The sequence below is a fragment of the Bufo gargarizans genome, chromosome 4 (genome assembly GCF_014858855.1).
Source record: "Bufo gargarizans isolate SCDJY-AF-19 chromosome 4, ASM1485885v1, whole genome shotgun sequence".
NCBI classification, from domain to species: Eukaryota; Metazoa; Chordata; class Amphibia; order Anura; family Bufonidae; genus Bufo; species Bufo gargarizans.
The window spans coordinates 318,699,401-318,716,156 of record NC_058083.1 but is presented as its reverse complement, the minus strand read 5'-3'; the positions used below and the strand labels follow the sequence as shown (position 1 = coordinate 318,716,156).

General features: G+C 42.2%; 1 protein-coding gene across 2 annotated transcripts in view; it reads left to right on the top strand.

The window, feature by feature from the left end:
- Window positions 1–16,756, top strand: part of LOC122934474 (MFS-type transporter SLC18B1-like) — a 117,491-nt gene that overhangs the window by 49,426 nt on the left and 51,309 nt on the right. For both annotated transcript variants that reach the window (XM_044289959.1, XM_044289958.1), the window contains exons 8-11: window positions 2,414–2,515; window positions 2,595–2,686; window positions 4,533–4,628; window positions 6,357–6,431. In XM_044289959.1, the coding sequence (XP_044145894.1) occupies window positions 2,414–2,515; window positions 2,595–2,686; window positions 4,533–4,628; window positions 6,357–6,431 (365 nt within the window). The remainder of the gene's footprint in view (window positions 1–2,413; window positions 2,516–2,594; window positions 2,687–4,532; window positions 4,629–6,356; window positions 6,432–16,756) is intronic.

The following is a 16,756-nucleotide window of genomic DNA, read 5'->3' as shown; positions in this document are numbered from 1 at the left end:
CTCTTGTTTTCAAAATGTATGCAAATCAATATGACCTAGTTAACACTGTGAGGACCTGTAACTGCTCCTGGCATGTCAGTTTTAGTAATTACTTGTAATTTTCTTACAACTTTTCTTATAGCTCTCTTGTTCCATTAATCTGTTATTCTTTCTAGAGGTTTATGGGTGACTTGCCATTTCTGTCTGCACTAAAGGTCCAACCGGGTGTTACCAATTGGACCTGATCCTATCCATTAGTGTTGCCAGTGTTATATTTTCCAACTGAAAATACCTGGTTGGACCTTTATTGCAGACTTCTAGCATTTCATTCATAAACTTCTTGAAGGAATAATAGAGGAACCGCACAATGTAGAGTCTTTAGAATGGATGCTCTGGAATTGTTATTACATGAGGGACGCAAGTAAGATCCTCCATGAGCTCTAATTTGTCTTTCAGTAATGTCTTGGTTGGGAATCATGACAGATCACCTTGAGTATTTTCAGGTTGTCATTTCCAATCTGCTTATTGTTGCCTTATGATCTAAAACACTATGCAGTCTAATAAATAATGAGGAAATTGTTCAGTCCTAGTACTTGGTATACTACCTGACTGAGGGTCCTCATTTTTAGTAGCTGTGTCAGTGGTATGTACACCTCTGCAATACATTTTTTGCTCCTAAATGCAATTCAAATTAAAATGAACTAACTTTGCAAACAATCTTTATTAAAAATATTCCATGATGTGTCTCAAGCTCTTGTCTCTTGGTTACAGACTACAAACAAACCCTGTGTATTCTGATCCAGCAATCAAACCCCCTTTATGCCAAACACATTGGCAGAGGTAGTAAAAGGCATAAAAGAGAGCATCTCTATAAGATAAAACTAAACAAGGTTTGTTTGTTGTCTGTTACCAAGGAGACACATTAGTCAGCATAGAAGTTGTAGCCCCAAAACAGTAGAATATTTTAAATCAAGATTTTATTTGGAACATTTTTACATTATTATGGCTAATAGTAATGAAATGACTGCAGAAGTATGCATAACCTTTAAAATGTCCTCCTTTCTTCAAAACTGATATGGCGAGAGAAGCATAATCAGTTGTACTGACTCAGTAGTAATAAAGCCATTAAAAAAAATGTGAGTACATACCTTCTTAAGGGCCGACAATTACTAGCAACGCTCGTTAGTGGTGATCTTGCTGATTACCAGAAAAACGCTCGTTCATCGGGTTATTGAATCTTGTGTGCAGCACAAAAGATCATTGTTTCCCAGCGGCAGATCTGCTGCCGGGAAACGATGGGACAGTATGGGGAAGAGCGATGGCATTAGCGATCGCTCCTCCCCATACTCTGGAGGAGATTGCTGCATGTAAATGCACTGGTCTCCTCCACTAGTGGTCATCAGATCGTCGGGAACGAACGCTTCCTCACCATCAATTTTCTAGATCCGTAGGGACCGTTAGGCTAATAATATTTCTGTCAATCTGCTTTGATTGCACAGTGTACTAACTGCAGAGCATAACATTGCTATGGCCTTAGAAGAGCAATTTGGCTAAGGGAGCATTTCCACCAACAGGTTATCTGACCAATTTCTGCCAATCAGACCAATAGTTGTTGTGTATAACACAAGATCTGTGTATATAAAAGGCCATCTGATCAATTAGAATATCTGTTGGTGTAAATGCAGATTGTTTATTAGAAAATTGCTGCAAGAAAGAAGTAAGTGTCTCTGTTAGGCCAGGGCTCCACAGCGTAAAGTATTCATTAGGGGATCTCATGACATCACTTGTAATCACATTTGCAGAGAAAATCCACTAATATTGGAATTTTTTGATTATCGCAAATGTTTTTTAATGCAATGATTTTCTGTGATATTGCCAAGCATTTTTAATATTTTTACCTCCAAAAAGACTCCTTTGTATAATTATGTATATGGTCTTATTTTCTTATGTGTTTCTCGAATAATGAAAATTTACTTATGGCTAATTAAAGGGCATCTGTCAGCAGATTTGTACCTACGGCTGGCCTGTTACATGTGCGCTTGGCAGCTGAAGAAGTTGGTGTTGGGCCCATCCTTTGGGCCCATATGTGCCTACATTGCTGAGAAAAATGATGTTTTAATATATGCAAATTAGCCCAGATGCCCTTTAGGTCGTGTTCCGCGTCCGAGAGCGGTCCGTGGTAACGCGGCCTGGCATCCCGTTTGGGAGCAGGAGCGCACGGCGTCATTGGTACGCGCACGGCGTCATTACTGTAGTCCAGCGGCGGCATGAAGCGCACGGCGTCATAGCAACCAATGACGCCGTGCGCTCCTGCTCTCAACAGGATGCCAGGCCGCGTTGCCACGGACCGCTCTCGGACGCGGAACATGGCCGTGTGCATTTGGCCTTAATAAAACATTCAAGTAATTGCTGTTCTCTCTTTTTCTGGTTCCAGTTTAATTTGAAGGTCAGTTATGTTGGCTTAGTGTTTCTCGGACTCGCTTTATCATATTCACTAAGTTCACCACTTCTTGGAGTAGTAAGCGACAGATTACCTGTAAGTAATATTTCTTTTGACATTGTACAAATGGCTTTTACTATATTCATGATTTACCTTTTTTATGTTTTTCATACAGGAATTGAGGAAGTGGCTTCTTATTTTTGGCAGCCTTGGTACCGCATTGTGTTTTTTTATGTTAGGACCTGCACCTATATTCCACATTGAAAGGTGTGTTTAAACTCTTAAATATATCAAATATCTTGGAGTCTGTACGTACTGCATTCATCGGATACAGCGTCATATTCTGCACATTAGGTTTCTTTGCATTGCCCTCTGCATAGGAAATCACAGTCTGCTGCACCTTTGTTATACAGTTGAAAAAAGGAATGCAGGTACAAACCAGACCAACTAAAAACAGTAAGGGTTCACCCGCCACGGAGTTGTCACAGATGCTATATGTTTGTTACTGTCCCCATCTTTTGAAGTCTACTCCCACACTTGCGTTTTGGGCGGATCCGTCATGGACGGATCTGTTCAGATAATACAACCTTCTGCATCCCTTCAGAACGGTTCCATTTGTATTATCTGTAACATAGCCGAGACGGCTATCCGTCTTCAGCACCAGTGAAAGTCAATGGGGGACGGATCAGTTTTCTATTGTGCCATATTGTGTCAGAGAAAATGGATCTGTCCCCATTAACTTACATTGTGTGTCAGGACGGATCAGTTTGGCTCAGTTTTGTCAGACGGACACCAAAACGCTGCAAGTGTTCAGGATTTTTGGCTGGAGATAAAACTGCAGCATGCTGCAGTATTTTCTCCGGCCCAAAAACGTAAGAGGGACTGAACTGATGCATCCTGAACGGATTGCTCTCCATTCAGAATGCATTAGGATAAAACTGATCATTTTTTTCCGTTATTGAGCCCCTAGGACGGAACTCAACACCGGAAAACAAAAACGCTAGTGTAAAAGTACCCTTAAAGGGCTTCTGTCACCCAACTAAAGTCATTTTTTGGGGTGGGTGGGGGGGGCTAGTTAAATTCCTTATACTGCGATATATGAAAATATAATGCTCTTTCTTACTTTCCTTCAGCAGTTTCTTCTAAAAACAAACTTTTATAATATGTAAATCAGGTCTCTAACAGCAAGTAGGGCGTCTACTTGCTGGTAGCCGCCGCAAAAAAACGCCCCCCTCGTCCTGTTGATTGACAGGGCCAGTCGCGATCTCCTCCGGCCGGCCCTGTCAGCATTTCAAAAATCGTGCACCTGTATTCATTCGGCGTAGGCGCTCTAAGATGAGGAGGCTCGCCTCCGCAGCACTCCCTCAGTGCGCCTGCGCCGATGACGTCTTCTCTTTCGGTGATGTCATCGGCGGAGGAGGAGATCGCGGCTGGCCCTGTCAATGAGCAGGACGAGGGGGCGTTTTTTTGTGGCGGCTACCAGCAAGTAGACTCCCTACTTGCTGGTAGAGACCTCATTTACATATTATAAAAGTTCGCTTTTAGAAGAAACTGCTGAAGGAAAGTAAGTAAGAGCATTATATTTTCATATATCGCAGTATAAGGAATTTAACTAGCCCCCCCAAAAAAAATATGACTTTAGTGGGGTGACAGAAGCCCTTTAACTGAAAAAGTTATAGGGGTCAGAATATGGCGATGAAAAGAAAAAACACATTTTTAATTTTTTTATTTTTTTTTCTCAGTATTAAAACCCGAGAAAAACTATACAAATGTGGTATCTCCATAATCGTAATGACCCGGAGAAGGAATAGCATGTCAGTTTTACCGGATAGTGAACGCCGTAAAAACAAAACCCATAAAAGTTCAGCGGAATTGCTTTTTTTTTTTCAACTCCACCATGTTTGGAAATATTTTTTTTTCAGCTCCCCACTACATCATACGCAGTATTAAATGATGCCATTAGAAAGTACGACTTGTCCCGCAAAAAACAAGCCCTCATACGGCTATGTGAAGGGAAAAAAAAAAAAGGTTATGGTTCCAAGGAAGGCAGGGAGTAAAAAAAAAAGTAAGCACAAAATCAGCAAGCGGTTAATAATGGTCTTGTGTTTTCCAGTAAATTGTGGCTGTTTATCTTCGTACTGGTCTTGGATGGATTTTGTATTGGTCTTTCTTCTATACCAGTATTTCCAGAAATGCTCAGTGCAGCATAGTAAGTATGCCATATCATTCTATCTATAACTTCTTACTACTTCTCTGCATACACAACATAGTGATCTAATAAATAGTGACTGTTCAGAGCGATGTCAACACATGTGACAAAGAAAGAGACTATAATTAAAGAGGTCTTCTGGATCTTCTCAGGATAGGCCACTATATAGGACCACGGGCCAAGAGCTGCAGCCTCTTCCTCAGCCTGTAATGTCATGTCCGTCAGTCTCAAGTGAATGGGATTCTGCCAAAATACTAAGCACAACTGCTATACAATGGACAGCGCTGTGCTTGGTGTACAATGAAGAGGTGATTGGTGGGGTTGCCGACAGTTGATGATCACCCATATTAATCCTTCATCAGTATAAACCCCCTTTCACACCATTTGGGAGTTTAGAGTGTGGTTTCAGCCTATGCTTTTACTTTTGAAGACAGGAAGGACTGGAGCCTGGGAATATATGGGGAAGGCTTTTCTTTGTTATATGCATTGAGTTTTCTTTCAGAGGATGCAATTTTTTAATTAGCTGATAATAATGGGAACATTCAATATGCTGGAATAGCTATTTATTTTATGTATCTTATTTTTCTCTATTTTAATTAAAGAGTAACTAAACTTTTAATAGTGTTTTTTTTTATTTTATAAAATGTCCCAAATGCCCTATTAATAATTTTTCTATTGCATTTTTACTAGAGATTTTCCCCCCACCCTAAGGTGCAGATTTCCCTGTGCGCTTTAAATGCACTTTTCTCCATGCTTTTAGCTTAGCAAAGCAGCCAGAAGCAGGACCCCGCTCCACGTAGCGAATCCTGGCATAGCACATGGTTACAGGGTACCCATTTGCTATGCCAGCATTTAGTAAACCTCAGGGGCTCAATACTCCATTCTCTACAGCCCCATTGATAGAGTGCACAGTCCGTACTCCGCTGAGAAATTAGCGATGTGAAGAATAGTGAATTTAAAGCGCGCAGGGGAATATCTCTAGTAAAAATGCAAAATCCATAAATAAAATATATTTGAAAAATTATTATTAGAGCATTTGGGACATTTAAAAAAAAAAACTTAATTTAAAGTTTAGTTACCCTTTAATGATCTATGATAACCAGTATTACATGAAAGATAGATTGATATTAGCTGGACTTGCAAGAAGCTATTACAACCTCCATCCATAGAAATTTTATTTTTATTTTTTTTCCTGAATTTATTACACCATAAAACACAGGCCCAAACTGTTGGCCTAGACCCAGATCTGTCTGTCTGCAGGGCACAATATGGCAATATGGCTCCATATAGCAGCTTTGCTGTATGAGGACATAGAAGTAGAGTTACTATTAACGTTACACCACACAAACAGTTTGCTGGTCTCCTATGCTAAGAGTGCGCTCTGTCGATGAATCTGCCAGTGTCTTATATCAACATCAGGCTGAACATCACATTATTTTATGACAATTCTTAGAATGATTGAAAATAGTGGTGGATTCAAGGACTAGATGACTTCAGTCCAATTAGGATTTTCTTAGGAACCAGTAACCTCCGCTCTCGGGCCCTGGATGTATTAATACTAGATTTTTAACCCTTTTACTTATTCTCTTATGCCTCGACAGCTCTTAGTATTCTCCTTATTTTAGCTGGATTGTGCAGTGAGTTATAAATGCTCAGGCAGCTACGGTAGTTGTGTCATTTGTTTTATAGTACCATAATTTGTAATATTCATATCTCATTTGCTTCCAGTGAGAATGGCTTTGAAGAAGGCCTTAGCACCATGGGCTTGATATCTGGACTGTTCACTGCAGTGTGGTCAACAGGGTATGTACATCTCTATCCGCAGTATCTGCATGGATGCTTCCAACTTTTATTACTCTGTATAATGTGATTGTATATCCAACTAAGGCTCCATTCACACGTCCGTTATAACACTCCGTTTCCGTTCCGTTTTAAATCGGAACGTTTTTTCGCATCCATTAATTTCAATTGCCTCAGCAAAAATGCGGACACCAATCATAGTGCTTTCCGAATCACTGAATCGGTTCCGTTTTCCTATTTTCAAGTATGTGGATCCTGAAAAAAAAAATGAAGCTTGTCCTACTTTCTGTCAGTTTTTCTGGTCCGTTGTCCATTCAAGGCAATGGATCCGCATAAAAACTGATGACATGCACAAAACCATCCGAATGTCATCAGTTTTTTAACTGATCGGTTGACAAGAAACTAAAAAAAAAAATAATGAAGTCCAGCCCTCAGTGCCTGTGGTGAGAGAAGTTCAGGTCATTTTCTGCTCTCCTGCAAAATGGCATATGAAGTGGACCGATTGATCACTATGATCCAGGAACGACCCTCTCTATGGGATACCAGACAAGAGGCCTAGCAAAATAGGTCGCTAAAGGACCGGTGTTGGGAGGAAATTGCCCATGAACTTTTGCCATCCTCCTGGGACTCATGTGCATTCACTGTATTTATCAGAGATTTAAAACCTGTATTCCTGCAATTGTAATACATCTACAACTCCCATCAAGCACTTTTTGTTTTCACCACTTTTTTTTTGGGGGGTACCCTAGCAACATCTATTCCTCCTCCTCTTTTTTTATTTTGGAAAAACTGAATAACGGAAACACGGAACGGATTCGGAAGCACTTTAGTAAAAAACGGAAGGTTGTACTGAAAAACGGATCCGCAAAAAAAAAGGACTTTTGTCTCCGCTCCAAAATCATTTTCTGAGCGTAAACCTAACGGACCCCATTATAGTCTATGGGGTCCGTAGGCTCCGCTCGTCTCAGTTATGTGCCCAATCCGTCCAGGAGAACGGAAAGGCTGAACGCTGGTGTGAACTCAGCCTAATTGAGACATGGCATTTCATTTCTTGTACAGTGTATGGGAGTTAGTAAATCAGCTGTGTGTTTCCCAACTCCTATAAACTCCAATGTTGAGAGCCACCTAGTAATCTCCTCTCTGGATTGCTAAACATATCAGACATGTATTGTATATCCTGTGGATATGTCTTAAATGTCTCATTTGGGTAAAACTGTGTTAGTGTCCTCTTACAAAGCCCAATAACGAGGGCTGATCGGCGATATTTAAGTTGATCGGCGCTCGTTTAAAATACCTCTCACACAGTCCGATGCAAAGTGAATGTGCTGCTGATAAGCAACTGTTTGTTTGTTTTGCACACTTGTCAGGGGATCGTGGCACCTTTGCACAGGCCAATTACCAGGAACTGATTCAAAAGAAGATTCATTATTGATAGTTGTCCTGATCCTCTGCTGTGTATAAGGGCTCTTATACCTAGTACGGGCTTGAGGATGTGATCTAGGACATAGGAATGCAAAGAATGCCAGTCATGGTCTGTACGAGGTATAGCAAAGTGTTTTGGGCCTTAAGGTGCCTTCAGACTGGACAATTCAGCAGGTGACTGTTAGGAAGTACCAGTAAGTGTTCCTTTCCAGCAAGTGCCTGCTTGTCAGTGGAGAAGACCGCTCCATTTACATGCAGTGATCTTCTCCACAGTTTAACAGAGTTAGGCCATATTAAATTAAAATACATTAGAAAAAAGTTTTATTGTCCAATGTTTTAAGCAATGTTAGCATGACAATCTCATAAGAACAGATAAATATGTGCTAATATAGGAAAATGGTTTGAAGGTCAGAACTTTGTATAATGGTTATCTATGCTCTGATAACATAATGGGTTATTGCCTTTCATAAATTGTAGATAAATGCATGAACTTTTAACACTGAAATACTGCACTCATTTGAGGTCTTATGTTACCTATTTAAAGGAAACCTGTCTCCATGATCTTGGACTTTTTATAATATTATTATTAGTAGTAGTACTACATGAGTAGTACTGCATATAAGGATATCTATTTTAGAATTTCCTACTGCCTTCTGTTCCCCTGCTGTCAGCATTTAAAGCTTGGCTAATACGTTGTTCGAACTGTCAATCCTCACAATGTATTTCAGCGCAGCTTAGTGCACCTACAGAGGGGGAATGGGGAGCAGTAGGAAAATAATAAATAGGTATCTGGACCCCTTATCTAAAGTACTACTTACGTGTGTGTATTACTGCAGATAAAGTCCAAAATTATAGTGAAAAGTCTTAATATTGTTGTACATTCTTGTTCTTTCACTTAAACTTCCTGATAGTAACCCTTAATCAGGGTCTGATAACTGAGGTTTGGTGCAGCTCTGCATTGTCCTCAACATCTTAATTCTTCCTCCTAAGATCGATCACATGGCTTGCATGGGGACAGTGGCAGAGATGTAAAAGATTACTTCATAAACATCATATCCAGGAAGAACTTCTATGTTATAGAAAGCTCTGCAGATCAGGATAAGGGGATAAAGACGCCAATAAAAATGCTAGTGTAAATCCTTCTGACATGTTGCTTTGCTGCATATATGGGAAGGACATGATCTTGTTAGGACTATTGAGGCATGAAATTATTCTTCAGCCTTAGACGAGATGATACAGCAGGCAGGAAGCGTTCCTTCCCGACATTCGTCTACTTGTCAGTGGAGGAGATCTCCTCAACAGTATTCGGAGGAGCAATCACTAATGCCATCACTCATCCCCATACATACTCGTTGTTTGCTGGTAGCAGAGCATCCTTCCAAAGCACTAACTGCTGCCAGCAAACAATAATTTTTGTGTCCGCACAAATGATCGATTACCTGATGAACGAGTGTTTCGCTCATTCATTGGGTAATCGGCAGCACATTTATACCACCGGATAAACTGCTGTCCTATGAACACATGTTAGCGATTATGTGGTGGTTTCTCGGTCTGTGTAAAGGGCTCTTAAGTCATCTAAAGATGGAAAGAGTCTCCTTCTAGACAACATTCACAAATTTGAAAGTATTGACTAGCATCTTAGTATGGATGCTTAGCAGTTCAGCTTCTACCTTCCACTGGACTTCCTTGGCCTAACGCTATGGTGCCTGGCCCTAATTCAGAAGCATTCAACATCCTCTAACCCTCCTGCACACCAACCCTGAACACCTACTGGACAAGGTCTGGGAGATTGATAGGATCCCAAAATTATATAGAGGGATCCTCCTGGAATTATAATCATCCCATTAGCCTTCACATAGTGTTTTGGGCAGGAAAATTCCCACCTAAAATGTGGGTAGGATAGTTAAAAATAGATGGTTGCTGGGGGTCTGGGGCAGGGGTCACTCATTGGGTCAGTGAGTGACCTATGGGGTAGTGTTGCTGGGCAAAGAAGCCAGAGATGCCCAGCAACAATTAGGGCATTGGTGGAATAGTTTCAAGATCCCTCCGGCTTAGTGCTATATAGTGGCAGTAGCGGGCAGTGTTGGGCTGTCATCTCGACAGCATATGGAGGAAGTGCTGCCCCTGCCCGCCCTTCCCTGTTAAAAGTTTGTGTTACTGTCACGGCTGCTTTATTAGAAGGAGGATGTCGCTCACTGAAAAGGTGAGAGGACGAGTTAAAGGGAACCTGTCACCAGGATTTTGGGTATAGAGCTGAGGACATGGGTTGCTAGATGGCCACTAGCACATCCACAATACCCAGTCACCATAGCTGTGTGTGCTTTTATCGTGTAAAAAAAACGATTTGATACATATGCAAATTAACATAAGAGTCATATCTTACTTGTGTGACCGGAGAAGAGTCATATTTTGAAGCTCTGACTCATCTCAGGTTAATTTGCATATGTATCAAATCGTTTGCATATGTATCAAATGTTTTTTTTACACAATAAAAGCACACAGAGCTATGGGGACTGGGTATTGCAGATGTGCTAGCGGCGATCTAGCAACCCATGTCCTCAGCTCTATACCCAAAATCCCGGCCCATGTTCCTGTTTGGATACACCTCTTGACCTCTCGAGATTGTATACGGATATGTCACTGGTGTTTGAACCACTCCCTCCTTAAGAAACTGTAGTTGTAGTGTGGAATTGTACACACATCTGACAAACTATTTCGATAAGAAAAGAAGTTAGGTTCCCACTGAGGCCTGTTTATGGGACGATCGTAAGGCAATTGTATTGCTATTGGATATAGGCTTAAAGGGGTTGTCCAGGTTCAGAGCTCCAGACCCTCTTCCAATTAGTGTCGGCACCATGTACTTTTTGGGTTGGTAGCTCTGCACCATAGGAGCTATACCCTGCAAGATCTCTTCACACTGGGAGTGAATGTCAGTTATACCCATCATGGTTTGGGGTCATTATCTTTGATGCCCTTTTAATAGTACCTTCACAATTCATCTTTTTGTGATAGTGGCGCTCTCTGTGACTCCAGGTATTCATTTATTTATTCATTTATTTATTTAGAACTGGATGTGCACTTTCATGGCCTCTTTCTCAGATTTATTATTATTATTTTTGTGTTCATCTATGTCTTTATTCCCTGTAGAGACGTGTATCTTGCATTCACGCATCTTATTCCATCGCCTACCTCATTACCCAGTGACTGTATGTCATCTGGCTCTGATTTATCGATCCCTGTCTATATCATTTTTTTAGGTCTGGTGTCTTTACGTAATTTTCCAAACGCAAGTATAAATTACGCATTATTATTAGACGGGGCCTACTGTATCTATTAGTTGGGCTTCTTATATGTCGTATATCTACCTCGTATTACCCCCTGATGATCCCACTCTGGGTGAAACGCGTTGGGGTCGTTTTTGCATCTTTTGTACATCATTTAATTATCTCATCTATGTCTTTCTGTGCGTGTGTTCTGTCTGCGTATTTTTAATCACTAGGTGGACCCTGTACCTCCTGGCAACCGGTCACGAGGGCTGTATACAGTGGACACCTCTTTGATTCTATTTTTGTGTTTGTGTTTTTGTGCTAGTCATCCATCGGGGGGGGGCCACTTCGACACTAGTATCTTTCCACCTGTCACCTTATCAGGGTCAGACAGGAGATTGAGGCTAGGTACGAGGACAGGGAGTCCCCACGACTAGGAGACGTCCCTGGGCATAGGACCAGATCAGGGTAATAGTGGCAGGGACATCCTCCCCACTACTCACCCTATTTTTCTGTGGCCCACCCGATTGACTATGTAGAGGTTTAGTTTTCTCATTAAATTTTTGTTATTTTATCATTTAATAGGGTACTATTGCTGGACTTTTTGTTTTCTGAACCCGGACATACCCTTATTTTCACCCAAACAGCCCCCCTGAGGCTAGCTCGGAGCATCTCAGGTGTTCGGTGACGTCACCGTCGCTGATGGGCGTGCTTTAGCGCTTCCCTAGCCGTTTTACTGGGTAGGGCAGCGCTAAATCTTGCCTATCAGTGCCGGTGACATCACTGGGATTCCTGGCAGCCCCATGGAGAGCCCCGGTACGTCACCGGATCTCCAAAAAATGCCTTTGCCCTGCGCAATTTAGCGCAGGGCAAAGGAGAGCATCGGAGCATGAACTCAAACTGAGCAGGCTGCACTGTCTTTTATTAGGGTCTCTAATGGAAATGCTTTATGATCCAATAGCTTTATCAGCCGCATTCCATTCTATTGTACTCTAAATTGTATTTTTTGCAGGACAACTTGCTAGCTTATCGAATATCCAGAGAGCGACTCTTGACAGGGCTGCCATCAGAAATTTTGGGGCCCCTTACACAGCTCAAGGCCTGGGCCCCCCCTCCTAACCCGCCCCTTTAGAATCCGTCCTGACTCCACCTCCCCTCCACCCCCAAGGACCTACCCCCAATTTCATTATTTTTTTACAACTACAAAGACAGTAAAAAGTGATAATCAGTGATTTCAGTAAGGAATTAATTTTTGACCAAAAAATATGAAGCCTGCTACCACGACAAGGTAGACTCTTTTAAGCAGGTCCCTACACTAACACTAACTACACTACCTGTTCTAATCTGCCCTAGCAATCTTCCCCTGGCACATTTAAGAAAAAACACCTTAAAAGCACAAGGTTTACTGTTACAGTGTTATGGGGGGATCTGTGGATGACTTACTGTTATGGGGGGAATCTGTGGATGACTTACTGTTATGGGGGGAATCTGTGGAGGACTTACTGTTATGGGGGGAATCTGTGGATGACTTACTGTTATGGGGGGAATCTGTGGAGGACTTACTGTTATGGGGGAATCTGTGGAGGACTTACTGTTATGGGGGGAATCTGTGGATGACTTACTGTTATGGGGGGAATCTGTGGAGGACTTACTGTTATGGGGGGAATCTGTGGATGACACACTGTTATGGGGGGAATCTGTGGATGACACACTGTTATGGGGGGAATCTGTGGATGACACACTGTTATGGGGGGAATCTGTGGATGAAGAACACGGTTATGGGGATCTGTGGATGACAATGTTATGGGGGATCTGTGGATGACACACTGTTATGAGGAATCTGTGGATGATGAACACTATTATGGGGATCTGTGGATGACACTGTTATGGGGGATCTGTGGATGACACACTGTTATGGGGTATTGCGGATGACACACTGTTGTGGGGGATCTGTGGATGACGCACTGTTATGGGGGATCTGTGGATGACGCACTGTTATGGGGGATCTGTGGATGACACACTGTTATGGGGATCTGTGGATGACACACTGTTATGAGGAATCTGTGGATGATGAACACTATTATGGGGATCTGTGGATGACACTGTTATGGGGGATCTGTGGATGACACACTGTTATGGGGTATTGCGGATGACACACTGTTATGGGGGATCTGTGGATGACACTGTTATGGGGGATCTGTGGATGACACACTGTTATGGGGATCTGTGGATGACACACTGTTATGAGGAATCTGTGGATGATGAACACTATTATGGGGATCTGTGGATGACACACTGTTATGGGGTATTGCGGATGACACACTGTTATGGGGTATTGCGGATGACACACTGTTATGGGGTATTGCGGATGACACACTGTTATGGGGGATCTGTGGATGACGCACTGTTATGGGGGATCTGTGGATGACACACTGTTATGGGGGATCTGTGGATGACACTCAACCACTCTCAAACCCAACTGGTCAAACTTGTTAAATGGATCCCAAACACAAAATGCACAGTAACACCCCCCACCCCCTCCAACACTTAATTAACCCCTTCATGGCCTAAACATTTTTTTCAAAGCAGAACACAAAGCTAAATAGGGCTGGGTGGGCTGGCAAGGGAGGGGTTAATAACAAGTGATGGAGGATCATGGCCCTGTGGGATAATCCAGAAAACAGCATTGCATTTTACCCCCGAGCAAAGACCACACAACATAGAGCTGCCTAGCCACGTAGACAACATAAGGATCAATATGAAAATAAATAATTTGGAGCCTTTGAAATAGCTCAGCTCAGTATGCGGCATAGGCTACTTTTACACTGCCGTTTCTGGGTCCGCCTGTGAGATCTGTTTCAGGGCTCTCACAAGCGGCCCCAAACAGATCAGTTTTGCCCCAATGCATTCAGAATGGATAAGGATCCGTTCAGAATGCATCAGTTTGGCTCCGTTCCGCCTCTATTCCGCTCTGGAGGTGGACACCAAAACGCTGCTTGCAGTCGGATCTTTAGATTCTTTTAACCTGTGACTCATTCGAATTTTAGACTCCCTGCACTTGTGTGACTCAGAGCTGCTAGTGCTTGCCTTGCCTCAGCTCTGATTGGTTGGTGGGCGGGGAGGGGAGGGGCTGGCAGAAGCGGCTTCCACTCTAGGATCAGATTACACTCCTCCCGAGTCCCTCCCTGCTGCCAGCGGCTCTGCTATTGTGTGCTAGGTCAGACTGAGCTGTTTCATTTGGATCGGCTCAGTCAGAGGAATCGACTCCTCCGGTTCAGTGAACTGAATCGATTTGTTCATGAACCGGATATCACTAGCAAGGAATAATCAATTGCCCCCCTCTAGCGATGCAATAAAGTTCAACTCAAGTCACTGACAAATGGGAGGGGAAGAAAATAAAATAATATATATATATATATATATATATATATATATATATACAGGTCCTTCTCAAAAAATTAGCATATTGTGATAAAGTTCATTATTTTCTGTAATGTACTGAAAAACATTAGACTTTCATATATTTTAGATTCATTACACACCAACTGAAGTAGTTCAAGCCTTTTATTGTTTTAATATTGATGATTTTGGCATACAGCTCATGAAAACCCAAATTTCCGATCTCAAAAAATTAGCACATCATGAAAATGTTCTCTAAACGAGCTATTAACCTAATCATCTGAATCAACTAATTAACTCTAAACACCTGCAAAAGATTCCTGAGGCTTTTAAAAACTCCCAGCCTGGTTCATTACTCCAAACCGCAATCATGGGTAAGACTGCCGACCTGACTGCTGTCCAGAAGGCCATCATTGACACCCTCAAGCAAGACACAGAAAGAAATTTCTGAACGAATAGGCTGTTCCCAGAGTGCTGTATCAAGGCACCTCAGTGGGAAGTCTGTGGGAAGGAAAAAGTGTGGCAGAAAACGCTGCACAACGAGAAGAGGTGACCGGACCCTGAGGAAGATTGTGGAGAAGGACCGATTCCAGACATTGGGGGACCTGCGGAAGCAGTGGACTGAGTCTGGAGTAGAAACATCCAGAGCCACCGTGTACAGGCGTGTGCAGGAAATGGGCTACAGGTGCCGCATTCCCCAGGTCAAGCCACTTTTGAACCAGAAACAGCGGCAGAAGCGCCTGACCTGGGCTACAGAGAAGCAGCACTGGACTGTTGCATGTCATTAGGAAATCAAGGTGCCAGAGTCTGGAGGAAGACTGGGGAGAGGGAAATGCCAAAATGCCTGAAGTCCAGTGTCAAGTACCCACAGTCAGTGATGGTCTGGGGTGCCATGTCAGCTGCTGGTGTTGGTCCACTGTGTTTTATCAAGGGCAGGGTCAATGCAGCTAGCTATCAGGAGATTTTGGAGTACTTCATGCTTCCATCTGCTGAAAAGCTTTATGGAGATGAAGATTTCATTTTTCAGCACGACCTGGCACCTGCTCACAGTGCCAAAACCACTGGCAAATGGTTTACTGACCATGGTATTACTGGGCTCAATTGGCCTGCCAACTCTCCTGACCTGAACCCCATAGAGAATCTGTGGGATATTGGGAAGAGAAAGTTGAGAGACGCAAGACCCAACACTCTGGATGAGCTTAAGGCCGCTATCGAAGCATCCTGGGCCTCCATAACACCTCAGCAGTGCCACAGGCTGATTGCCTCCATGCCACGCCGCATTGAAGCAGTCATTTCTGAAAAAGGATTCCCGACCAAGTATTGAGTGCATAACTGAACATAATTATTTGAAGGTTGACTTTTTTTGTATTAAAAACACTTTTCTTTTATTGGTCGGATGAAATATGCTAATTTTTTGAGATAGGAAATTTGGGTTTTCATGAGCTGTATGCCAAAATCATCAATATTAAAACAATAAAAGGCTTGAACTACTTTAGTTGGTGTGTAATGAATCTAAAATATATGAAAGTATAATGTTTATCAGTACATTACAGAAAATAATGAACTTTATCACAATATGCTAATTTTTTGAGAAGGACCTGTATATATATATATATATATATATATATATATATATATATATATAAAGTCCAACGGGAGCACCAGCCTGAAGAGTGGGTGCAATATCCAAAAGGGGGCAACGGCAATCCCCAATAATATAATCGAGAAAACAGGACTGCACTCCAAGTTGTGATGAAAAATCAAAGCAGTTTTATTCACCCATATTATGGCATATCTTGCGACGTTTCAGCTCTTGCGAGCCTTTCTCAAGCATAGAGTCAGTGAAAGTGAGCACATATAAAGCATTACAAAAAGTGATACACCCAGCAGGGTGTGGTTACAATCAACTTAAATTGCGGACATGTGTTACAATTACAAAGTGCATGTTTGACATAGTAACCAGTGTAATACGTTCTATCATATCAGGATATAATTCCTTTTTATACAGAACAAAACATATACAGTACTTGTGTTCCAATTAGAATCATAAAGTGATGAAAACATACTGAATAGGGATCCCAGGAGTGAAACTCGGAAAGCCACGGAGCCCACATATACCATCACGTATCCCGGGCGTCTCAATCTCCTCAATGCGCATGCCCAGAGTGACGACATCGTGTGAATCAGTGTGAGAATGGTGCGCATGCGTTCTACCGAGTAACATCTCGCCGCACCATCTTA